A 26551-nucleotide genomic window follows, 5' to 3' on the forward strand; every position below is an offset into this window, starting at 1 on the left:
TTCGTATTTCCCACTGCAGCTATCTTTCCTTCCCTATTCTCCTTCACATTCAGCAACTCCCTAAAATATTCTGCCCATCTTCCCCTCACTGCCATCTCTTCCATTATCAACTCTCCATCTGTACCTTTTACCTTTTCTTCCCTACTTGATTCGCCTTCTCTTCCTCTCTTAATTTCTTTCCAAAACATCTTTTTATTACTTTCAAAATTTTCTGTCATACTCCTACCCCATTTCACATCTGCTCTCCTCTTTGCCTCCTTTACCTTTTGCTTTACTTCTCTTTTCTTTTCTTTATACGTCTCATATGACTCCCCTGTCCTCTTTTGTAACCAATCTGTGAATGCTCGCTTCTTCTCTTCTACAACCTTCTTTGTTTCCTCATCCCACCATTCACTACCCTTTCTTCTATTTCCCCCTGTCCTTCTTGTTCCACACACCATCCTTGCACACTTTAAGACTCCCTCCTTGAACCATCCCCATTCCTCCTCCACACCCATCTCTGCTCTATCCTTTACTCCCTCCCACTCCTCCTTCAGCTTCTTTTCGTACTCCTTCTCCTTTTCCTTTTCATTCAAGGAGTTCACTCTAAGAACCTCCCTACCTTTTGTCCCTTTCCTCCTTCTCCATCTATCCTCCACTCTCAACTTACCTTCCACCAAAAAATGATCTGATATTCCCCCACCCTCTCCCCTTAGCACATGTACATCCTTAACTCTTCCTATCATAATCCTACTTACCACTACATAATCCATTAGCGCTCTATCTACCACCCTTCCCTCCACCACCCTCTCCCATGTGTACTTATGCTTGACTTTCTTCCGAAACACTGTATTTGCTATCATCATCTCTCTTTCTAGACACATTTCCACCATCAACTCTCCACTACGATTCTTTCCTGGAACTCCACACTTCCCAACCACTCCATCGATTGGACCATTTCCCACTCTAGCATTAAGGTCTCCCAGTACTATTACATTGACATTTCTTCCTAAACCCTCTATGCACTCATTTAAATCTATCCAAAAGGCCTCCCTTTCTTCCATGCTTTTCTCACTGCCCGGCCCATATGCACTTACAAAGACCCACATCTCCTTTCCCAGTTTCACCTTCATCCACATTATCCTTGAGGAAACCTCCTTCCACTCCACTACCCCTTTACCTATCTCCTCACTTACTAGAATAGCATATATACATACATACATACATATATACATACATACATATATATATATATATATATATATGTATTTATATATGTATATTTATATTTATATATATGTATATATATATATATATATATATATATATGCATATATATCTAAATATATATATATATATATATATATACATATATGTATATATGCATATGTATATATATAATATATATATATATATATCACAACTAACACCACAGTCGGACGAAAGAAAGAGTTGCGTAAGCGGAACTATATATTTCGATTGCTACCTGCAATCCTCTTCAGTAGTACCGAAATATATAGTCTTTCTTTCGTCCGACTGTGGTGTTAGTTGTGATTTATAAATGTGTTACTACATTTCTCACCTGTGATATATATATATGTATATATATGTTTATATACATATATAAATATATATATATATATGTATATATATGTATATATATAAATATATATATACATATATATATATATATATACATATATATGTATATATATATATATATATATATATATATATATATATATATATATATATATATATATGGTGGCGTACTTTGTCATGCTTTAGGGCCAACCGACAACAGAATAAGTTCCTGTATTCAGCTTTGGGTAAATGGGGAAATGAGAATATATTGTTTTTTCCAGGTCTTCAGAGAAAGTCCTTAAGTTTATCTCTCTTCTACGGTTTTGTCTACTGAATTTGGGATACGGGCCTCGGCGCTTTAGTGTGTTAGGGTAACTCGATGTTCGGCGACATCGTTCTCGAGGCTCCCGGCCTCGGGTCTTCTACAGACTCAGGAGAGTTTGTAGAAAAATATATGGAAAAGGTCGTTTTCCAAAAGGAAGAAGATGGGCGTGTGTATGTCCATATCCTTAAATATAAGCTTTAGTCTATTGAAACCTTGTGGGCTCCACTTTCTCAAAGTATGGCAGATTTCCTCTTCGATGAGCATGGAAAAAGCCCAACAATGAGTCTTGGAACAAGGGTAACGCCTAGGACAGTAGGCAAAGGTGCTGAAAGAGTAAAAAAAGGTATTGATAAGAGAATATTGAAAGATATCAATATAAGGAATATGAAAAATGAACATGAAAAGAAGGGGTAGAAAAACTATGAATGTGATATTGAAAAAGAAAATGGAAATACACATGAAAGGAAAGTAATATATGATAATGCAGAGAAATAGGAACTTGAATGTAAAGGCGAATTCAAGGAAATGAATCGATACAATGATAAGGAAAGTGATAAAGTAAAAATGACTGAAGTTGAAAAAGAAAGAATTAGTTATCAAGTCACAGGAAAGGAAACGAATATAATCAAAGAAGAAACTGAAAGTAAAACACATAATAGAAAAACAAGTGAAATTGTTTATAGAAAAGATAGTGATAAAATGAAAATTGTCAACGATATAGTATAGGATGATAAATTGGCTCCTGAGAAAATTGAACATGAAGAACAAAGAACACCATATAAGAAAGTGGAAAAAACAAGAAATGACGAAGACAATACGAACGAATCAAAAGAAGAAGAATGGGTTTTGGTAGAAAAGAAGAAGAAAAGAAACAGAAAAGAGGCTAAAACATTAGTTCCTGAAAAGAAAGGACGTGTGGACAGAAAGCGCCTGGTGCAAGATGGCAGACGAAGGCCAAACGCACCCAAAACCCAGAGGATTCCCAAAGACACGAGGCAGCTTGAGACAGTCTGTCATCCTCAACAGCAAAGAAAATAGGTGAGTGGAACCACTGTGATCCCATCCCGGGTTATACCTACGCCTATGAACTGGCAAAACAGGTAGTAGAAGGCAGCGCCATCCCCTTCCAAAGAAGGATGCCTCGAGAACACTGAACGTGTCTCTAAGCCTCAACCTGAAAGGAACGTGACACACCAACCCCCTGTGATTACCCCGCGAGTCATACCTACTCCTGCCAATTGGCATAAGAGACAGGAGTAGGCAGCACCTACCCAAAATGAAGACAGGCCCATTCATGTCGAAAAACAAGACTCAGATATGAGGATTTTCAAGTCTCTAATGAACAAACTGTCGCTTAAAAACTTCGACAGGATTTCTCTACAAATCGCGGCCTTCCTTGCCGACCATCCGGGCACAGCGGAAACGGCGGCCGACTTAATCGTCGAATTTTCAACCAGACAACAGTTTTATTCGCAAACTTATGCGCAGTTGTCGAAAATGTTGATAGAAGGAATGGGCAAAGAAGTAAAGGAGGTCTTCAAACCTCGTCTGGTGAGCAAGTGCCAGAGTTTGTTTGAACGACGGGAAAAGACAGAAGCCTCCAGTGAGAACGATGACGTGTCCAAAGAAGAGCAGGCAGAATCCGAACTCAGGAGAATTTCTTGCAGAAAGCGGTTTGTTGCCCTGTGCGTCTTTATCGGAAACCTTAGCCTCGAGGACCTTATACCAGCAAGAAGAGTTGCCTATTGTGCCTAGTTCCTCCTCAAAAGAAGAGACGAGACTTCTCTGGAGGCTGTCTGTGCACTCCTCCAGGTAGCGGGTCAGAAAATGGACGAGGTAGCTGGGACCTCCCCCATTGGAACCCAAGAAGTCTAGAAGATTTATTCTTCAATTAATGATATCGTTGACAAGAAACTGACCTGCAGTCGCCTGAGATATCTTCTGATCGATATCCAGGAGCTGAGAGGTCGTAAATGGTAGCCAAAACATCCTAAGGATTAATGATACAGAAAGTATTCGTTAATGGTATCCATGCGTATGCATAAGATGAGCTAAAGTTTAAGTTCGGTATCGTAATTCGTCATCATAAGTGGTTATCGTAAACCGTAATCGCAATTCGTAATTTGTCTTCGGATTTCTTATGGTAATGGCATTGAAAAAGTAATGGTGTTAAAATTCCCAATGATATTAAAATGGAAAAAAAAATGGTTATACCTATCGTTCAACGGACGAGGGTTTTCCCTCAGCTGAATAAAATCCTTAGAAAATAAAAATAATTTAAATGAATATCAAAGGAACTAAAATATTCGCAACAAAATTTCTAAACTATTTTTAACAGAAATTTGCCCTCACAAAAAGAAAACATAAATGATAGTAATAATAGTAATAACTAGCAGGACCCGTGGAAATTCCACGGGATTTACGAAGGAGTCTTCAAAATCTGCCGAAGGAGTCTTCAGTCTCCAAAAGGAGTCGTCAAAGTCCCCCGACGTTGTCGTCAAATTCTCCCGTCGCCTCTCTCTCTCTCTCTCTCTCTCTCTCTCTCTCTCTCTCTCTCTCTCTCTCTCTCTCTCTTTCTCTTTGTCGTTAGGTCAATCATAGCAGGACCCGTAGAAATTCCACGGCGACAGAAATGATTCAAGGGGACATGTCCCCTCGGGTCCCGAGGAACCCAATCGTGGGGTCCCAGCTCGGAGCGCGTGACGTCATAACTGAAGACCAGCCAATCAGAAGAAGAGACATGACGTCAAGCCAATCAGAAGAGATATGACGTCACGACTGAGGACCAGCAAATCAGAAGAACATGACTTCACAACTGAAAATCAGCCAATGAGAAGGGATGTGACGTCACGACTGATGACGTAAGCGCGACAGGCGTATTGATATATAGATGACGTCACGACTGAGGACCAGCCATTCAGAAGAGACATGACGTCACAAGATCATTCAATCAGAAAGGATGTGACGTCACGACTGATGACGTAAGCGTGACACATATTAATAGATAATAATAATAATGATAATAGAAATAATGATAGTGATGATAATAATAATAATAATAATAATAATAATAATAATAATAATAATAATAATAATAATGATAATAACATAAATGATTATACTGGGGGGTCGCCGATTTAATGAAGTGGTCTTGCTGTGGATGTGCTGTGTCTTGCGACACTGCCTTTGACCCAGGGCAGTGGACAAGATGCAGTGATGACTCGTCATCCACTAGGTGCCAAGATAAGAGGGAGGGTGGAGGGGAGTGATGTGTATTAGGGGTGGAATGGGTTGGAAGGGTTTTTATGTTTTTTTCTCTTCGGCTACCTCCCTTGTAAAGGGGAAAAAGCCTTTAGTGTATGTATATATGTAATAATAATAATAGTAATAATGATAATGGTAATAGTAATAATAATAATAATATTATTAATAGTAATAATGATGATAGTAATAATAACAAATGATAATATTAGTAATTAATAATAATAATGATAATATTAATGATTATAGTAATAACATCAGTAATAGTAGTAATTAGGATGATAATGATAATAATAATAACAATAATAATTTATGATAATAATAATAATGGTAATAATAATAGTAATAAAAACAATGGTAATAATAATAATATTATAATTATAATACTGATAGTTATAGAAACTAGTAATAATAATAATGATAATAATATTAATAATAATAATAATGATAATGATAATATTAATGATAATAAAATAAAAATGATAATAATAATACATATACTAATGGTTTTTACCTTTACAAGAGAGGTAGGCAAAAAGATATATATATATATATATATATATATATATATATACATATATATACATATATATATGTATATATATATACATATACATATATATATATGTATATATATATATATATATATATATATATATATATATATATATATATATACACGTATGTATATACATATATATATATGTATATATATATATATTCATATACATATATATATATATATATATGTATATATATATATATATATATATATATATATACACATATATATATAAATGAAAACAATTCCCACCCATTCCATCCCTAAATACACTCCCCTCCACCCTCTACCTTCCCTTTTATATTGGAACCTCCTGGACGACAGTTAATCCCTGCATCTTGTACATTCCCCTGGGTCAGAGGCAGTGTTGCAAAACAGACCACATCCACAGCAAGGCCGCTTCATCAAATCGGTGACCCCCCCTCTCCGCTCCTTAATACAGAAAAGAAGAAAACGTGGAGAAATCGTTTTTGGCTGCGTCAAATTTTTCTCACTCATACTACCTCACACACACACACACACACACACACACACACACACACACACACACACACACACACACACACACACACACACACACACACACACACACACACACACACACACACACACACACACACACACACACACACACACACACACACATCCCTAAAACTTTCTAAAGAATAAATTACTGCTAAAGTTTCTCTTTCAGTTATAGAATAGTTTCTCTCCGCACTATTACAAAGTCTGGATGTGTAAGCTATGGGTTTCAAAGTTCCATTTCTCTCTTGCATTAGTATGCCTCCTAACCCTATGTCAGACGCATCAGTACAAAGAATAAATTCTTTTTCATAGTCGGGGAAAATTAAAATAGGTGAACTCGTGAGTTTATCTTTCAACTTGTCAAAAGCTTGCTGTTGCGCAGGTCCCCATATGAACTTTGAGTCCTTTCTCAACAAAGAACTTAGTGGATTAGCAATGTCAGCATAACTTTGAATGAATTTTCTATAATATCCTGTTAATCCCAAAAAGCTCCTAACCTTGTCTACATTGGTCGGAACTGGAAAATTCTTGACAGCGTCAACCTTTGAATTTACTGTACTCAGTCCGTGTCTGTCTATCTTATGTCCTAAGTAAATGACACTGTCTTGCAAGAACTTACATTTTTCAAGTTTTACTTTTAACCCAGCTTCTCCTAGTCTTGAGAATATCAAATCTAATTTCTTAAAGTGCTCCACTGCAGTCTGAGAAACTATTAAAATGTCATCTAGAAATACACTGGCAGTGTTTCCTAACAATCCATCTAGAATAGTATTCATTAATCTCATGTAAGTTAATGGACTATTACATAACCCAAATGGCATTCTCTTGAACTCATAATGTCCTGTTGTAGTAGAAAATGCTGTGAACTCTCTTGAATCTTCATGCAATTCTATTTGCCAAAAAGCTGATTTGATATCTATAGTACTAAAATATCTATTCTCAGTTCCCAAACTTCTCAAAATGTCACCGATAATGGGTAATGGTAACCTGTCACGAATGGTGTGCTTATTCAGTTCCCTGTAATCAATAACTGGTCGCATAGTCCCATCAGACTTTGGTACTAGGATCAACGGAAAATTCCACTCACTTTTACTATGTTCAATAATATCCTGTGATAACATTTCAGTGATGAGTTTATCTACTACAGCTAATTTAGAGTGAGGAACTCTGTAGGCTGGTATGTAGATAGGTTGTGTTCCTGGTTTTAACTTAATGTGATGTTTTAAAACAGTTGTTTTGCCTAAGGCGTCCCCCGGCAAAGCAATTGCTTTTTTATGTTTCATAAGCAAAGCAAATAAAGCTTCATCCAACTCAGGGCAATTAGTTGATTGTAATAATTCTTTATATCTATTTCTTAAGTCTATGCCTTCTTGTACTGAACAAATTGATGAAGTTGGTAATTCTATCTCCTCACTATTCTCATTTAAAATCTTAATAGGTTTAGTACACACCTGAATACATCCTATTTGTGTACCTTTCTTTAAAACTATCTCTTTATTCATAGTATTAATTACTAATACTTCTACTCTGTTCTTATTTGTCTTATAAATCCCTGAGTCCCACTTCAATCCATTAAGTTTAACTGATTCTGGGACTGTAATTACTTCAGAGTCTACATTGATTCCTTTCAAACACACTTCAACCTTATTAATTGACATGGGATGTAACAATGTCGACCTTGTTAATCCGCAATCTTCAATTCTCAAGGCATCTGTGGTTGATAATTTAGTAATCTCTGGGATTTCCTGAACTTCTGAGTTGGGTTCACAAATTGTTTTACTTTCTGTAGGGTTGGACCGCTCGGCCTCGCTATCTAGGATAGAAATGTTATCTAAGGATTCATTGATTCCTGTCACTGGTCTTAAGTCTGGTTGATTTAAGAATGGGATTAACTGTGACTTCACTAAAATTCCTAAGTCAGCAGGACAAATTACCATGTTTTCTTTTCTCATAGTTGCAAATCCTACCAATAAATCTCCTGGAAAAACAGACTCTTCTACCACTATCACTGGGATGTACAATTGTTCATTTGTATATAAGGCAACTTCTAGCTCAATCTTACCTAATGTTTTTAACTGATTTCCAGTTACACCTTGCAATGTGTAACGGACTGGTTCCAACATTTTCACTCCTGGGTTCAACTGGTTTAAAACTTTACTAGTAATTACATTAAGTACAGACCCTGTATCAATAAAAAATTGAATAGGCTTATTGAACACTTTACCCGCAATGAGAGGTCCTACAGAAGTTTTACCAACAGTAATTATCAGTTTGTCAGTTTCTTTCATCTCCCTTGCATTCCCATATTTAACAAAATACCGCCTATCGGTATATATATGGGGAGGTCTGAAATGGTTTATTCTGTGTCTGGGGGTTTTCCTCTTAGCCCTGGGGGTACCCGAAAATTTCGGCACTCATGAGTTCTGTGTCCGATTATATTATGGTAAATACAGAATGGAGGGTTCCTACATTGATACTCATTGTGACCTTCGTATTTGCAATTTCTGCAAATAATCCCATAAAAACATTCTTGTGCCTTGTGTCCCCATGCATTACAATTAAAACATAGGATTCTGGTATCCCTATCCCTAGATGGACTTCTAGCATGCCGCCTATGTCCTACTTCTGTTTTCTTAAACTCTCTAGAGTTCCTATATTGGCTATGTTGATTTATAGGCATTACATATGGGTTTATTGTTCTGGTCTCACTGTATCCTTGAAGAAGATAATCTACTCCTAAACAGATATTTGATTTTAAATCTTTGTACAGCCTTTCTGCTGTTAAGTCATCAGAATTCTTTGCCAATAAGCTAAATGTAATCAATTTGATTACTTGAGAGATTTTCATCTTCTCACTAGGTCTTTCTATCCAGTCTGAATCTTTCAAGATAGAATTCATGTCTTTTGACCACCTATCTAATCTAGCTAAGTACTCTGTGTCAGTTTCACTTGTCCTAACTTCCTTAATAATTTTTACCAATGATCTAATAGGATCCTGATCACATTTGGACATGAAATGTTTAAGAAAGGCTTTCTTGTAATTATCATATTGATTAATTAATTCCATTTGCTGGAAGTTAATGACAAACCTCGCCCTTCCATGCTCTGGATCTATATTCTCCTTGAGAATCTCAATCTTACGATTCTCATTTGTAATGTTTTTACTAACTATAAGAGTGTCAATGAGGTTCAAGAACTTGTTTACACCATATGTGTTAGACTCTCCTGTGAATTTTGGAATATTTGTATTTGATGTGTGAATTTCGTGTCTCAACACGTTAGAATTCTGAGGGGTACTCATACTTATTACTAATACCTTGCTTTAGCCTGGCTGCTTGCAATGTCGCTTCGTGATGTCAATGTCTGGTTTGACGTCCTTCTACGGTCTTGTCATTCCTCAACGACGTTGTTCCTCCTCCATCACACACTCTGCCTTGAAGACCGCCTTGTAGATGATGATCTCCTTGAAGAATCTTGAAGAATGCTTGTTCCCAACGTAGCAGTTACTTGAAGTTGTAGATTTCTCTCGTAGTCGTAATACACTCTTGATTTTGGTTGTCTTGTTCCCGTAGACTTCATGCGCCACTTCTCTTCGGAAGTGTTTAACACCCAGTTCGTCCGTCGCACCGCTGAGCACCACTTTCACCTCCCCTTGTCACCACTTTCACCTAAATTTGACTTGTAATATCACTCGTCTCAAGGCCCCTTGCCTTCTTTTCCAGTAGTCTCACTATTTTCTAGGCCCCGTGCCTAGTTCTCTCGTCCTTTGGGTTAATAAAAGGGTGGTGAATTTTCTTTCTTCTTTCACTGTAATTTCACCTTCTGCTTACACTCGGGATCTCTTTTCTCTCGTCTCTACATCGTCTCTTGATCCTCTCTCGATCCTCTCTCCACACCCTCTCTATATCTTCTCCCACGAGATCCCGTATCCTATGCTAAGCTACCTTCGTCTGACGTCACTAATTTTTCTATCCAATCTCCAGTGACGTTTCAAATAAATGTCACTCCTTATGGGCGTGACTTTGAATTCATGCACCAATAGTTTTTTCCTCCTTCTCCACCTTGCACCAAACCGGAAAGCCATTACAATGCCACTAGCAAAAATTGTTTACCTCAGCATTAGTCAAACGAAGGTAACCTGCGCTTACAGAGTTGATTACACATCGATTATAAAACAGTCACCACCGTCGGTGTGTTTACATAGACAAAACGTCGCCCTCACATAGACATAACATCGCCCTCGAGCAGGCGTCGAGTCTGAATTATTCTAATGCCCTAGCTCATTTCCATTCGTACACTACCGGCCTCTTACACACACACACACACACACACACACACACACACACACACACACACACACACACACACACACACACACACACACACACACACACACACACACACACACACACACACACACACACACACACACACACACGTCAGAGCTCACAGAACCTCCAACTCGCTAGTAGTTCATTTAGACCAATGTGGTCATCTTCCAGATTGGAACAAGATAGAGGTGCTCCACAAAGTTCTAGAGAAAAAGAAAAGAAAAATAGTGGAGGCAGCCTACATTACTTCCCACCCCTGCATCAACCATAGGGAAGGGTTTATAAAATTAGCAGGAGCGGTAAATACTCTGATTATCAAGGAGGTAAAAAGGACAATTGAGAACGGAGGGAGAAATGACATGGTCGGAGTCACATGAAAAAAAGGGTAGAGGACGGATGAGAGCATAGAGGGAGGGGAACACGGCAAGGATGGATTACATAAGCTTTTAATTTTCTGAAACTGTATGTACTTTGAGAATGTCCTGGTAAGGACGAAACGTCAGTGACTAAAACTCCAACTGTTCTCCGTGTTTAACTCACCACCCTTCCACTCATGTATATATATATATATATATATATATATATATATATATATATATATACATATATATATACATATATATACACATATATATATTTATATATATACATATGTATATATATATATATATATATATATATATATATATATATATATATATATATATACATAATCTTGCTCTGTTGGTTGTCAGGCCGGACGGCTCTTCACCGCTTTCATTATGCCTCTCCAGATGGTTCTCTCCTCTGCCAATTCTTTCCAGTCCTCTCTTCGTGCCACCCTCTCCACGTCCTTCTTTACTCCATCCTTCCATGTGGTCGTCTGCCCTCTACTCTTCCTTCCCTCACCTTCTTTGGTAGACAGCCTGCTTCCATTCGTGCGCAGTGTCCAGCCCACCTTGCTCTTCATCTCCGTATTTCATCCTGAATGTACGGTTGCCGAGTCTGATCTCTAATTTCCCTGTCATACCTTCGTATCCATTTCCCTTCTGCTTCATCATATACTGGGCCGAGGATTCTTCTTAGGATATTGTTTTAAAAAAAAATTCAGTCTCTTCACCCTTTCTTTTGTTAGTGTCCATGTCTCACATCCGTACAGGACTGTTGGTTTTATTACAATATTATATGTTCTTATCTTAGTTCTTCTGCTGATGGTCCGACTCTTCATTACAGATGCCATGGCATGGTGGCATCTGTTTCCTACAGCTATTCGTTCGTTTATTTCTATGTCCAATTCATTTCTCTCACTGACAATGGATCCTAAGTAATTGAACTTATCCACTTTCTTCACCCTTAGTGATCCAACTTGCTCTTCTCCTGGTGTATAATTCCAATTTCTACTTAGTTTCATAATTTCCGTTTTCTGCTCATTGCATTTTAGGCCTATCTGTTCTGCTGTTCTCTGGAATACTGTAAAGATCTCGTTAATTTCCTCCAAAGTCTCGGCCACCACATCCGCATCATCGGCATAAGCGAGGTGGGTTATCTGACCATTGGATAACTTAGCTCCACCTGGATGGTTGGTAATTAGCCTGACTGCTTTCTCCAGTGCAAGATTAAACAATAAAGGAGACAGCACAGATCCCTGCCTAAGGCCATTGTGTATATTGAAACTTTTTGTATCTTTCCTTCCAAGTCTTACTGTACATCTGCTTCCTATGTAGCACGTTTTAATGAGGGATGTTAATTTAGCTGGTATATTCAATTCTGCCATTATGTGCCACATTGATTGTCTATGTACAATATCATATGCCCATTTGAAATCTAAAAATAGCTGATATATATATATATATATATATATATATATATATATATATATATATATACATATACACACACACACATATATATATATATATATATATACATATATATATACACGCATATATACATATATATTTATACATCTTGACCTTCCTCTCCCACCTCTACCTCTGAGCTCCCCCTTCCCATCTCTCCCCTTGACCTCCCCCTCCCACCTCTCCATTCCCTTTCCCTTGATCTCACCCCTCTCACCTTCCCGTTGACCTCCCCCTCCAACCTCTCCTCCTGACCTCCCCCTTCCCACCTCTCCCCTTGACATCCCCATTCCCACCTCTTCCCTTGATCGCCCTTATGCCACCTCCAAACTCCCACCTTCGTCTTGAGCTCTCCCCTCCCACCTCTCCCCTTGACCTCCCCATCCCATGTCTCCCCATAATCAACCCCCTTCACACTTTCCCTTTGACCTCCCCACCTTCCCCTTAACCTCTCCCCCACTTTCCCTTGACTTTTCCCCTCCCACCTTCCCCTTGACATCCCCTTTTTACCTCTCCCTTGATCTTCCCCTTCCCACCTCTCCCCTCCCATTTTCCCCTTGATCTCTCGCCTACCACCTTCCCCTTCACCTCTTCCATCCCACCTTCCCCTTGGCCTTCTCTCCCAACCTCTCCCATTGAACTCCGCCTTCCAACCTCTGCCCTTGACCTCCCACTTCTCACCTTTATCCCCCCACATTCCGCTTGACCTCGCACTCCCACCTCTCCCCTTGACATCACCCCTCCCACCTCTCCCCTGGACATCCCCCCTCCCACCTCTCCCCATGACCTATTTTTACCTCCTCTCCCCTTGACCTCCCCCTTCCCACCTCATCCCTTGACCTCCCCTCCCACTTCCTCTTGACCTCACCACCTTCCCCTTGACCTCTCCTCTCCCATCTTCCCCTTGACCTCCCCCTCGTACTCCTCCCTTTGACCTCCCCCTTCCCACCTCTCCCCTTGACCTCTCCTTCCCACCTCTCCATTCCCACCTTCCCTTTGACCTCTCCCTTCCCACCTTTCCCTTGACCTCTACCTTCCCACCTTTCCCTTAACCTCCCCCTCCAACCTCTTCCCTTGACCTCCCCCTTCTCATCTCTACGTTTGACCTTCTCCTTCCCACCTCTCCCCTTGATCTCCCCCTACAACATCTCCCCTCACACATTCCTCTTCACCTTCCCTTCCCACCTCTTCCTTTGACCACTCCCCTTACACCTCTCCCTTTGACCTCCGCCTTCCTTCTCTCCCTTTGACCTCCCCCTCCCACCTATCCCCTCTACGTCCCCCTACCACCTTTCCCCGTAACCTCCCATCCCAGCTATCCCCTTGACCTCCCTATCCCACCTCTCCCCTCAACCAACCCCCCTAAAATTTTCCCTTTGACCTCCCACTTTCTTCCTGACCTTTCCACTTGTCCTTCCCTATCCCACCTCTCCCCTTAACATCCCCCCTCCCACTTCTTCCCTTAACCTCCCCTCCCACCTCTCCCCTTGACCTCCCCATCCCACCTCTCCCCTTAAACAAACCCCCTTCACACTATCCGCTTCACCTCCCCTCCTTCCCCTTGACCTCTTCCTTCCCATATTCCTCTTGATGTCCACCTCCTACCTCTTCCTTCCCACCTTCCCCTTGACCTCTCGCCTCCCACCTTCCCCTTCAACCTGTCCCCTTGACCTCACCCTTCCCACCTATCCCCTTGATCTCCCCATCTTCCCCTTGACGTCTCTCTCTCACCTCTCTGTCTGACCTCCCCCTCCCACCTCTCCCCATGACCTCCCCACCTTCCCCTTGTCGTCTCCCCTCTCATTTTCCTCCCCTCCAACCTCTCCCTTTTGACCTCCCCCTTCCCACCTCTCCTCTTGACCTTCACCTCCCACCTCTCCGTTCCCACCTTCCCCTTGACATCCCTCTCCCACCTCTAACCTTGACCTCCCCCTTCACACGTCTCTATTTTCTTTAAGGTTAAACCTAGAGGTTCACTTTTCTCGATCTAATCCCTGCTCATGCCCTAAAAGTTATCTTATGTATTTTGCTCTTGCGAACACCAAATAACTTTATTCAGCTGAGAGGCAAATTTCTGGTAAAAAAAATCGTTACGATCAGATTATGTCAGCTGATGCTTTTTATCATTATTATTATTATTACAATTATCATCATTATTATCATTATCATTATATATATATATATATATATATATATATATATATATATATATATATATATATATATATCAATAACAATAATAATAACAACAATAATAACAACAATAATAATAATAATAATAACAATAATAATAATAATAATAATAATAATAATATCATTACTATTATTATTATTATTATTACTACCACTACTACTATACCACTATCTACTATTTTTTTTTTTTTTTTTTTTTTTTAATACGACATCCATGCTCGTGGAACGGTGTGGTTGAAGCAGCAGGATCTGTCTCCCAAAGACATTTTATTGGCCACTCTCCCGCCAATGACTGTGGTCGACGACCCTTTTATCTATTCATTTATTGATAATGCCTAATACAAAAGTTCATTTATCCTACGGTCAACCACCGTCTGCTCAAAATCTAGGTTTTGTATTTGTGCTGATTTGGGAAGTGGGAACCTGGTACCTCTCAGGCATAGGAGGGCTGATCTTAGGAGTAAGAATGACAGTCTACATCTCATCCAATAAAAAATGTTGCATTTTGGTTGCTGTTTGTTTTCATATATTACTACTACTACTACTACTACTACTACTACTACCACTACTACTACCACTACTACTACTACTACCACTACTACTACTACTACTACCACTACTAGCAGGTCTCGCGGAAATTTCACGGTTATTTAATTTTGAAGTATTACAAAGGAGTCTTCAAACTCTCCCAAAGGAGTCTTACAGTTTCCCAAAGGAATCGTCAAAGTCTCCCGACGTTGTCATCAAATACTCCAATCGTCTCTTTCTCGAATGTGATAAATAGGTGAATAAAATCGTCTGTCTTTAGCCAGAATAAAACTACTTCGGTTCCTTTGCACCGTGACGTCATGTCGGACGCGCTGTAAATCTCTTCCGTAAATTTTTAAGATGGTTTTCTCTCTCTTGATTGTTCAGATTAATCCTCAGTGCTTGCATTTGTTCAATTCAGTGAAAAAATAATATAATGAAATAGATCTATTATAAATTTACAACACATCTCTATAAGCAATATTTCTAGTAAAGATAATTCCTTTGCTTTGGCCACGATTAGATTAAAACGCTCGAACAATTGCTTTATCCAAGTTGGACATTTCACAGACTCTTTTCTTCAGTGACCTTCCAGCCTACTCACCAGCCAGTGAGACGGTGTCGTCATAACAAACTCTACACATGCATCAAGACCTTCAAGATCATCGTGTCCGTCATGAGTTTCAGGAGATTCAGGAACTTCAAGAACTTCAAGACCTTAGAGATCTTCCAGACCTTCAGGAGCTTGAAGAACTTCAACACCCTCAAGATCTAAAAAAAAATCACTAGATCTGAAAGATCCACAAGATGTAAAAAAAAAAAAAAAAAAAAAAAAAAAAAATGCAAGATCAAAAAGCTCTACAAGATCTAAATGATTCACAAGATCTAAGAGACCCAAAAGATCTAAAAGATCCAGGAGACCTAAAAGATCAGCGATATCTAAAGATTCACGAGATTTAAAAGATTAACTCGATCTAAAGGCTTTCCAATGGGTTCTGAGACGTGACGTCACCGCTCTCGGCCAATAAGTCGTTTCCGTTGCCGTGACGTCATTACTGTCGCTTTGCTGGAAGCCAATCAGTCGTCTCCTTTTTGCCGTGACGTCACCGCTCTCTGCCAATAAGTTGTCTCCGTTGCCGTGACGTCACCACTCTCGCCTCCCTCGTAGCCAATCAATCGTAGGCAATTTTTGAAGGCTTCGTTCCCGTGACTTCACCGCTTGACACATATAGGTACAAGCGTATTGATATACAAGATTATTATTACTATGACTATTATTATTACTATTATCATTATTTTTATTATTATTATTTTTATTATTATTATTACTATTTTTATTATTATTATCATTGTTATTATTATTATTACTATTATTATTATTACTATTACAATTCTGATTCCTATTCTTATTATTCTTATTATTATTATTACTGTTATTATTATTATTATTATCATTCGTATTATTATTTATTTTTTCTTTATGTGAAGGCAAATTTCAGTTGAAAATAGTTTAATCTTTTAGCGAGATTATTCTAGTTGATTTTATATTCATTTAAATTATCTTTATAAATTAAAGATTTTGCTCAGACGAACGTTGTCGACAGTTGGTTTTATTCAGCTGAGGGAAAACCCTCCTCCGTTGTTACCATTACCATTTTAATAGCATTGCCATTTTAATACCATCACTTTTTCAATGTCATTACCATAAAAATTACGAGGACAAATTATGAAGCACATCTATGGTTTAGGATAGCCATTTATGTGGACGAATTACAACTCCGAATTTACAAATTCAGCTCGTCTTATGCATACCCACGAATACGATTAAAGATTATCCTCTGCATCATTAATTCTTCGGATGTTTTGGCTACCATTTTCGACCTCTGAGTTCCTGAATATCGACTAGGAGGTATCTCAGGCGACTGCAGGTCAGTTTCTTGTCAACGATCTCAGTGATTGAAGAATAGATTTTCTAGACTTCTTGGGTTCCAATGGGTGAGGTCCCAGCTACCTCGTCCATTTTGTGACCCGCTGCCTGGAGGAGGGCACAGACAGCCTCCAGAGAAGTCTCGTCTCTTCTTTTCAGTAGGACCTGAGCACAATAGGCCACTCTCCTCGCTGGTATAAGGTCTTCAAGGCAAAGGTTAGCGATAAAGACGCACAGGGCAACGTATCGTTTTCTGCAAGATATTTTCTTGAGTTCACATTCTGCCCGTTCTTCATTGGAGAGGTTACCGTTCTCACAAGAGGCTTCTGTCTCTTCCCGTGGTTCAAATAAGCATTGGCACCTGCTCACCAGACGGGTTTTGAAGACTTTCTTTATTTCTTCGCCCATATTTTCTGTCAATATTTTGGACAGCTGCCCATAAGTATGCGAATAAAACTGCTGTCTAGTTGCAAAGTCGACAATCAATTCGGCTGCCGGATCCGCTGTGTTCGGATGTTCGGCAATGAAGGCCACGATTTGTTGTGAAATTCTGTCGAAATTTTTAGGCGATAATTTGTTCATAAGAGCCTTAAATATTCCCATGTCTGACTCCTACTTCTTGACGTGAATGGGCCTTACTTCTGTTGGGGTAGGGGGTGCCTACTCCTGCCTCCTGTGCCAGTTGGCAGGAGTAGGTAGGACCCGCGGGGCAGCAACCCGGGGTTGGTGCGTCACGTTCCTTTGATGCTTAGGGTCTGAGACACTCACATCTTTGGTAGTCTCCAGGCGCTCTTCTCTGGGACGGGATGGCGCCGCCTTCTACGACCTGCTGTGCCAGTTTACAGGTGTAGGTATAACACGGGGCGCGATTACTGGGGTAATGGGTGCGTTTGGCACTTGTTTGCCATATTGCACCGTGCGCTTTCTGTTCATGTTTCCTTTCTTCTCAGGAACTAACTTTTTAGCCTCTTTTTTATTTCTTTTCTTCTTTTCTACTAGAACCCATTCTTCTTCTTTTGCTTCATTCTTATTGCCTTTGCCTTCATTATTTCTTGTTTCTTCCTCTTTGGTAGATGATCTTCCTTGTTCAACATATTTCACTTTCTGGGGAGCCAATTTAACATCCTATTCAGTATCCTTGACAACTTTCATTTCATCATGATCTTTTCTATTAGCAACTTCACTTGCTTTTCTACTCTTTGTATCCCTCTCAGTTTCTTCTTTCATTATATTCTTCTCCAGTGCCATTCCTTCTTTACTGATTCTCTTTTCTTTTTCAATGACTTCAGTCATTTTTACTTTGTTATCACTTTCCTTGTCATCATATCGATTCATTTTCTTATAATTGTCTTCACATTCACTTTTCTAGTTCTCTGTATTAACATACCGTCTTTTCCTTTTATATGTGCTTTCTTTATCTTTTCCAATATCACATTCATGATTTTTCTACTCTTTCTTTCCATGCTCATTTTTCCCATTTCCTACAATGACATCTTTCAATATTCTATAACTAATAGACTCTCTTTCTTTTCCAGCACCTTTGCCTACCGCACTAGGCATTACCCTCGTTCCTGGACTCGATGTTGCGCTTTTCCTTTGCTGACCGAAGAGGAACTCAGCTAGATCTTGAGGTAGAGGAGTGTATAAGGTTCTGCAGGAATAAAGCTTATACTTCAGGACATGGAAATATACACGGCCCGACTCGTCCTTCTTAAATTCGACCTTTTCTATATATTCCTCTACGGACTCTCCAGAGTCCGTAGAAGTCCCGTGGCCGGGAGCCTCGAGAACGGTGTCGCTGAACATCTAGTTCCCTAACACACTGAAGGGCCCTAAGCTCCTATACCACATTCGGTAAATAAAACCGTAGAAGACAGATACAATTAAGAACTTTCTTGCAAGACTTGGAAAAGACACTAGGTTCGCATTTCCCCCTTTACCCAAAGTTGAATACAGGAACTTATTCTGTTGTTGGTTGGCCTTAAATAATGAAAAAAATCGCCATCATGGCTAGTCATAGCCAAAACACACATACAAACATACACACACACACACTCTCGCACACACACACACATATACACACACTCGCACGCAGGCACACACTCACATACGAACACACACACACACACACACACACACACACACACACACACTCGAACACACACACACACGCTCGTACACACACACACACACACACATACACACACACACGCACACATATATATATACATATATATATACACACACACATATATATATATATATATAGACAGACAGAGAGAGATATAGAGAGAGCGAAAGACATTGGAAATAAATTCAACAATTGGATCAAAACTCGTATTTCCCCTTTCCGCCCTTACATTATATATATATATATATATATATATATATATATATATATATATATATATATATATATATATATATATATATATATATATATATATATATACGAATGTATATGTTTTCTCTCCCCTTCTTTCTTTTCTTTCTTTCAATCTTTCTTTCTCTCCTGATATTTTTCTCTCTCTTGATTTTTCTTTCTTTTCTTTCTTTTTATTTTTTCTCTTTTTCTTAATCTTTCTTCCCCTCCTGATATTTTTCTTTCTCTTTCTCTCTTTATTTCTCTATTTCTCGATCATTTACTTTTTTTTCTGAATATCTGACGTTTACATAAGAACATAACATAAGAACATAAGAAATAAAGGGGACTGCAAAAGACCATAAGGCATACACTAGGCAGCTCCGTATCCATCACCACCTGTTTCAGCGCTTACTACATGGTTACTAAATTTATTCCATTCATCGACCACCCTATTTGTAAACCAAGTCTTGCCTACTTCCTTCTTAAATCTAAATTTGTCCAGTTTATATCCATTACTGCGAGTCCTGCCCTGTTGTTTTATTATGATGACCTTGTTTACATCACCCTTGTTATAGCCTTTGATCCACTTGAACACTTCTATTAGATCACCCCGCACTCTGCGTCTTTCCAGAGAGTGTAAGTGTAGGTGCCTAAGCCTCTCTTCGTAAGGCAAATTTCCGAGTCCTTGTATCATTTTGGTCATTCTTCTCTGTACTGATTCTAGTGAATTTATGTCCATTCTGTAGGACGGAGACCAAAACTGTACCGCATAGTCAAGGATGGGTCTAACTATCGCTAGATAGAGTTTGATAATTACCTCTGCACTTCTATTCGTTACTGTCCTAGCAATGAAGCCTAATGCTCTCTTTGCTTTATTTCTGGCGCTAATGCACTGCTTCCTGGTTTTAAGGTCCGGACTCACCAGAACTCCCAAGTCCCTCTCGCACTCAGATTTTTCTAAAAACGTGTTATCTAAGTTGTATCTATTTTCGGGGTTGTGTAGCCCTACGTTTAACACGCTACACTTAGAGATATTGAAGTTCATTTGCCACTTCACCGACCATATTAACAGTTTATTAAGATCATCCTGCAGAATCTGGGCGTCTTCTCCTGACCTAATTAGGCGTCCTATTTTAGTGTCGTCCGCAAACTTACTAACATCACTATTTAACCCATCATCTAAGGCGTTTACATACATAATGAACAACAAGGGACCCAAAACCGAGCCCTGGGGGACCCCGCTAGTAACATTGCCCCACCTAGATTTTATTCCATTTATGGTGACCCGCTGTTTTCTGTTACTAATCCAAGCTCTAATCCATTCTAACACTTTTCCTCCTATGCCATGGGCTTTGATTTTATTTAGTAGTCTCTGGTGTGGCACTTTGTCGAAAGCTTTGCTAAAGTCAAGGTAAATAACATCGTAATATTCATTGTTGTCTGACGCCTTATATACCTTAGTGTAAAAGGATAGAAGATTAGTCACGCATGACTTACCTTTGGAGAAACCATGCTGTGAATCACGAATTAAATTATGCCCTTCAATGTGTTCTCTGAGTCTATTTACTATTATTGATTCAAGCATTTTTCCTATAACCGATGTCAAACTGATTGGCCTGTAGTTGGATATGGTCGATCTATCTCCCTTCTTAAAAACAGGAACAACGTTTGCCTGCCTCCAAGCAGTTGGAACAGAACCAGTGTCTACCGATTTATTGAATATTTCAGTTAACTGGTCGCAGATTTCAAATTTACACTCTTTAAGCATTCTTGGAAAAATTTCGTCCGGACCCGGAGATTTTGTAGCTTTAAGTCTGTCAATCTGCTTGATAACTTCTTCTTTACTAATGCTGATATTAGTTAGGCTATTTTCTTCATCCCCTCTGAAAATCGGATCGCAGTCAGGTACTTTATCTAATCTGTCATTAGTAAACACCGATAGAAAATAATTGTTAAACTCCTCACTCATTTTTTCTTCCGATTCTATCATGACATTTTCATCGTTTTTAATTGGTCCTATTCTTTCTTTATTTTTTGTTCTATAGAGGTGAAAGAAACCCTTTGGGTTGGATTTTGCTTGACTGGCAACCTTGATTTCATAATTACGTTTCACTGAACGTGTATTCCTTTTAACCAGCTTTGCCATTTCGTTATATCTTGATCTAAGGTGTGATTCCCCGTTTTTCATTTTTACGTAAAGTCCTCTTTTCATTCCGATCTCATGTTTCAATCTGTCCGTCATCCATTTGGGAGTATTACTATTTTTCCGTATTGACTTTAGGGGGATAAATGTGTTTTGTGCATTAATAATTAGATCAGTTAGATTGTTATACATTTCATCTAAAGTACTGACCTGATTTTTGGGCCCTCGCCCCCAATCGACCTGACTTAAGGTATGCGTATTACTCTCTGTGACCCAGACCTGACCTAAGGTATGCGTATTTCCCTCCTTGACCCAGACCTGACCTAAGGTATGCGTATTACCCTCCTTGACCCACTTCTGACTATCAGCCCCGCAACGAGAATCAAGAATGTTTGAAATGTCAGGATTGTTTTTCCTATTCAATTTCAAATAGGTTTTTATATTGTCAAAGTTTGCTTTCCTGAAGTCTGGTACTTGAACGTTATTCGTACTTTTTATCTTTTCCCAAATAATATTAAATCTTATTTCTTGATGATCGCTAAAGCCTAGACTATCGCCCACTATTACGCTGCTAATTTGGTGCTCATTATTTGTTAGAATTAAGTCCAGGGTATTTTGTCCCCTCGTAGGATCGGTAATCATTTGTTTTAGGAAATTATCCTGCACCACATCTAAGAATTTCTTCACTTCATGATCTCCTATTAAAGTTTCCCAGTCAATGTTTCTATAGTTAAAATCTCCCATGATTACAACGTTTTTGTACTGGGACGCTCTGTGAATTTCATGAATTAGGGAATCAGTCTGCTCAATGCTAAGGTTAGGAGGTCTATACAAGACGCCAATAATAACTTTCTTATTCTTGCCTATAATCTCTACCCAAATAGATTCCGTACAGTCCTCTTCCTTAATCGCATTGTTGATAATACAGTTTAATGTATTTTTAACGAAATTTTCTACGCATGCTTTACCTCGCAGCAAATAGATTTTGTTAATTATGCTCCTACTATTTGTATAGTAAACTTTAAGTTTATCTTCCCTCCACCTGCTTTGGTGATTTTCTATACAGTCCTCTAAGTTGTTTCTATTGCCTAAACTATATTCCGATACTTTCCCCCTTACTATCTCCTTCACTTTCTCTCTATTTTTCTGATTACACAACCCGTTTGCCTTCCTATCTCCCAGCCTGCCCGTCATCTTCTCTGCCTCTCTGTTTATCTGTCTATCTGCTTTCCAATCTCTCTCTCTATCTCTCTCTCTCTCTATCTACCTCTTTCTCTCATTCTCTCTCGCTCTCTCTCTCTCTCTTTCTCTCTCTCACCCCAGACTTCCAATCAGCCAGTGTTCACCTTCTCTCATCCCTCTGATCCTCTTCTCATCACCCAATCATCTCCGATTCTTGCCAAGTCATCACCTAATCCCATCTAAGTCGATCTTCCCACAATCGAATATTATACAGACTTATCTAACTTCTTTACCATGAGGTCACCTATGGACATCAATTCACTAGAATTAGTACAGAGAAGAATGACCAAAATTATACATGGACTCACAAATTTGCCTTACGATGAGAGGCTTAGGCACCTTAACTTACACTCTCTGAAGAGACACAGAGTGCGGGGTGATCTAATACAGGTCTTCAAGTGGATCAAAGGCTTTAACAAGGGTGATGCAAACAAGGTCATCATATTAAAACAACAGAGCAGTGCTCGCAGTAACGGTTTTAAACTAGACAAATTTTGATTTAAGAAGGAAATAGGCAAGAATTGGTTTACTAATAGGGTGGTCGACAAGTGGAATAGATTTAGTAACCATGTAGTAAACGCTGAAACTGTCAGCTGTTTTAAGAAACGATTAAACAACTTTATGGATGGGGATGACAGGTGGTGATAGATAAGGAGCTGCATAGTATAGACCTTATGGTCTCTTGCATTCTCCTTCATTCTTATGTTCTTATGTTCTTGATGTAGATGTTGGTGTAAATGTAGATGTGGATGTAGATACAGTTGCAGATGCAGATGTAAATCTAGATGTAAAGGTAGATGTAGGTATAATCAACCCCGTCGATGCCCAGCGTGCACATGCGAACACACACGAATATGGAAGGAGAAATACTCCAACGTCTTCAGAACAAATCTTCAGGGGCCATCTACTGTTTCCCCAAGACCTCAAGCAAGGGACATTCTATTGTTCCTCGGGACCCTAAGACCAAGCTTCCAGGCAACATCTGCTCGAACAATAGAAGTCGCCAGTGTTTCGGGAAAACGTCCTGACAAATGCGACGGACAACAGAGACCGCGCTACTCGAATACAATCAGAACGGGCGCCTTTCCGGCGCCGTCATCGTCGCTAAAACCAGTCGCAACGAACCCCTTTTTTATGTACCGATCAGGATATGGCAAGACTGTAAATATGTATATAAAATCTGGCAACCCCCCGAGGTTATTTCGGAAGTTACATTGTATGTCGAAACCAGAAAGGATATTGGAATCGGTAAAGCAAAGACACCGCTCAGACTTTACCTCTCCCAAGCACCTGTAACCTAATAATTTAAATAGAACTACACATCTACATAAGTGCAGATGTAGATGTAGTTTAGATGAATATAGTATGTTAGATAAGGAGTTAGATGAGATTAAAGCTATGCTTCTATTCTCCAAACATAATTAGAGCAATACACACACACACACACACACACACACACACACACACACACACACACACACACACACACACACACACACATATATATATATATATATATATATACATATATATATTTATATATATATACACATATATATATATATATATTTATATATATACATATATATATATACATGACGTTAACATAGATAACACTGACATTGTATGTCACCTGCGTGACAATAAACCATTACGTCCCTTGTCAGATTTCTTTTGCAGGTTTGTTGTAACGTCATCATAATAATTCGACATTTAATTACTTAAGATTTAATTGTCTTCAGCTGAGATGAAACGGGCAAAGATGGAATTAAGGTATGGCTATCAAAGGGACATCCATCCCAGTGGTGAGTAGGGGGGGTGACTGAGAAATTTGATCAAATCATTTTGCGATGCTCGCTGACGGAGCATGATAGAGCGTCGCTGCATGTGGCGTGGGGAAGACGAGGTTCTACTTGTGCCCCTAGCAAGTTGAACCAAGGGCATGGTTCATTAAGTTCCAGGCAACAAAGTCTTCTATAAGACGCATCGTCCTAGCCTTCTGATAGGGCAAAGTTCCCAACTTTAAATCGAATCACTCAGAAATGGTTCATTACGAATGAAAGCAAATTGAACGATTCTTGAACGTTTGTTCTAAGGTGAGCCTTGTTAGATTTTACTATGGCTTGTGCTGAACGTGTTAAGAAGATATGAAATGACCTCTTCGCTTGTTATGGACCAAATGGTCTCTTATCGGCATGCTCAGCCGTTGTAATCCTTTGTAGATGATTTTTGGAAGCTGTGGTCAGAAACTTGTGGTATGTGCATTAAGAAAAAATAAGAAGAAGAAAATGTGGACTTACTCCCTTCATGGAAACACAGACAGCAGAATTGGGTACACAATTCCTTACCTGAAAAGAAAAAAGAAAAATTTATTAGAATGATAGTTTGCATTACTGGAATATATATTGATATAAATAATATCACCATCCCTCAAACATTCACACATGCACATATATATAAACATACATATACACACGTATTCACACATACACGCCTATACACACATGCACACAAACACACACACACACACCACACACACACACACACACACACACACACACACACACACACACACACACACACACACACACACACACACACACAAATATGTGTACAAGTTGTGTGTGTGTGAGTGTGTGTGTGTGTGTGTGTGTCTGTGTGTGTCTGTGTGTGTGTGTGTGTGTGTGTGTGTGTGTGTGTGTGTGTGTGTGTGTGTGTGTGTGTGTGTGAGTGCGTGTGTTTGCGAGCGTGTGTGTGTGTGTGTGTGTGTGTGTGTGTGTGTGTGTGTGTGTGTGTGTGTGTGTGTGTGTGTGTATAAGTGTATGCATTCATGTCAGCACGTGGGTGTATGCGTGCGATGTGTTCTACAAAATTTTGTGCATTTTTCACATTATATAGACATGCAATCTAGTTTCACTGTAAAATAAAACAAAATGAAAAATTAATATCTCTGCTTACCAAATCAATTGCCTCTACGACTTCCCCTCCAAGTCTTGGATTTGAAACAATCTTTTACATAATCTGAATGGAAATTATTCATCATAATTACTTAAGTTTTATTCTCTCACAAGTCAGATATGATTATAATTTTTTCTAAACGTACCAGCCAGTCAGGTTCATTCATTCATTCATTCATTCATTCATTAAAAAAAAAAAAGGAAAAAAAAAAAACACTTCTGAAACAGACAAATGGATAATAATGCTTAAAAATAATAACCTGAGTTCAAGGGAATCACAATCTATTTCTCGTTTAGTTCAAAGCACTACATTAGCTCCTATCTTTCTAACGAAATATGTATCATAACTCAGTAGACTGCCATGTATATATACAGGAACTTCAAGAACTTCAAGACCTTAGAGATCTTCGAGACCTGGAGTAGCTTGAAGAACTTCAACACCCTCAAGATGTAAAAATTCACTAGATCTGAAAGATCCACAAGATCTAAAACACCTATATGATCAAAAAGATCTACAAGATCTAAAAGATTCACAAGATCTAGGAGACCCAAAAGTTCTAACAGATCCAGAAGACCTAAAAGATCAGCGATATCTAAAGATTCACGAGATTTAAAAAAATTAACTCGATCTAAAGGCTTTCCAATGGGTTCTGGGACGTGACGTCACCGTTCTCGGTCAATAAGTTATCTCCGTTGCCGTGACGTCAACACTGTCCCTTAGCTGGCAGCCAGTCAGTCGTCTCCTTTTGCCGTGACGTCACCGCTCTCGGCCAATAAGTTGTCTCCGTTGC

At 39.0% G+C, this 26551-nt stretch overlaps 1 protein-coding gene across 1 annotated transcript in view; it reads left to right on the plus strand.

Annotated features, from left to right (window-relative positions):
- The window catches only part of LOC143023930 (uncharacterized), a 27728-nt gene extending 11827 nt beyond the window's left edge, over positions 1-15901 (plus strand). Inside the window, exons 3-5 of the mRNA XM_076182601.1 lie at positions 2812-2926; positions 3259-3635; positions 15711-15901. Coding sequence (XP_076038716.1) covers positions 2812-2926; positions 3259-3635; positions 15711-15901 — 683 coding nt within the window. The remainder of the gene's footprint in view (positions 1-2811; positions 2927-3258; positions 3636-15710) is intronic.
- The last annotated feature ends 10650 nt before the right edge of the window (positions 15902-26551 follow it).

The sequence above is a fragment of the Oratosquilla oratoria genome, unplaced genomic scaffold (genome assembly GCF_046742065.1).
Source record: "Oratosquilla oratoria isolate Oo_2021 unplaced genomic scaffold, ASM4674206v1 SCAFFOLD71, whole genome shotgun sequence".
Classification (NCBI taxonomy): domain Eukaryota; kingdom Metazoa; phylum Arthropoda; class Malacostraca; order Stomatopoda; family Squillidae; genus Oratosquilla; species Oratosquilla oratoria.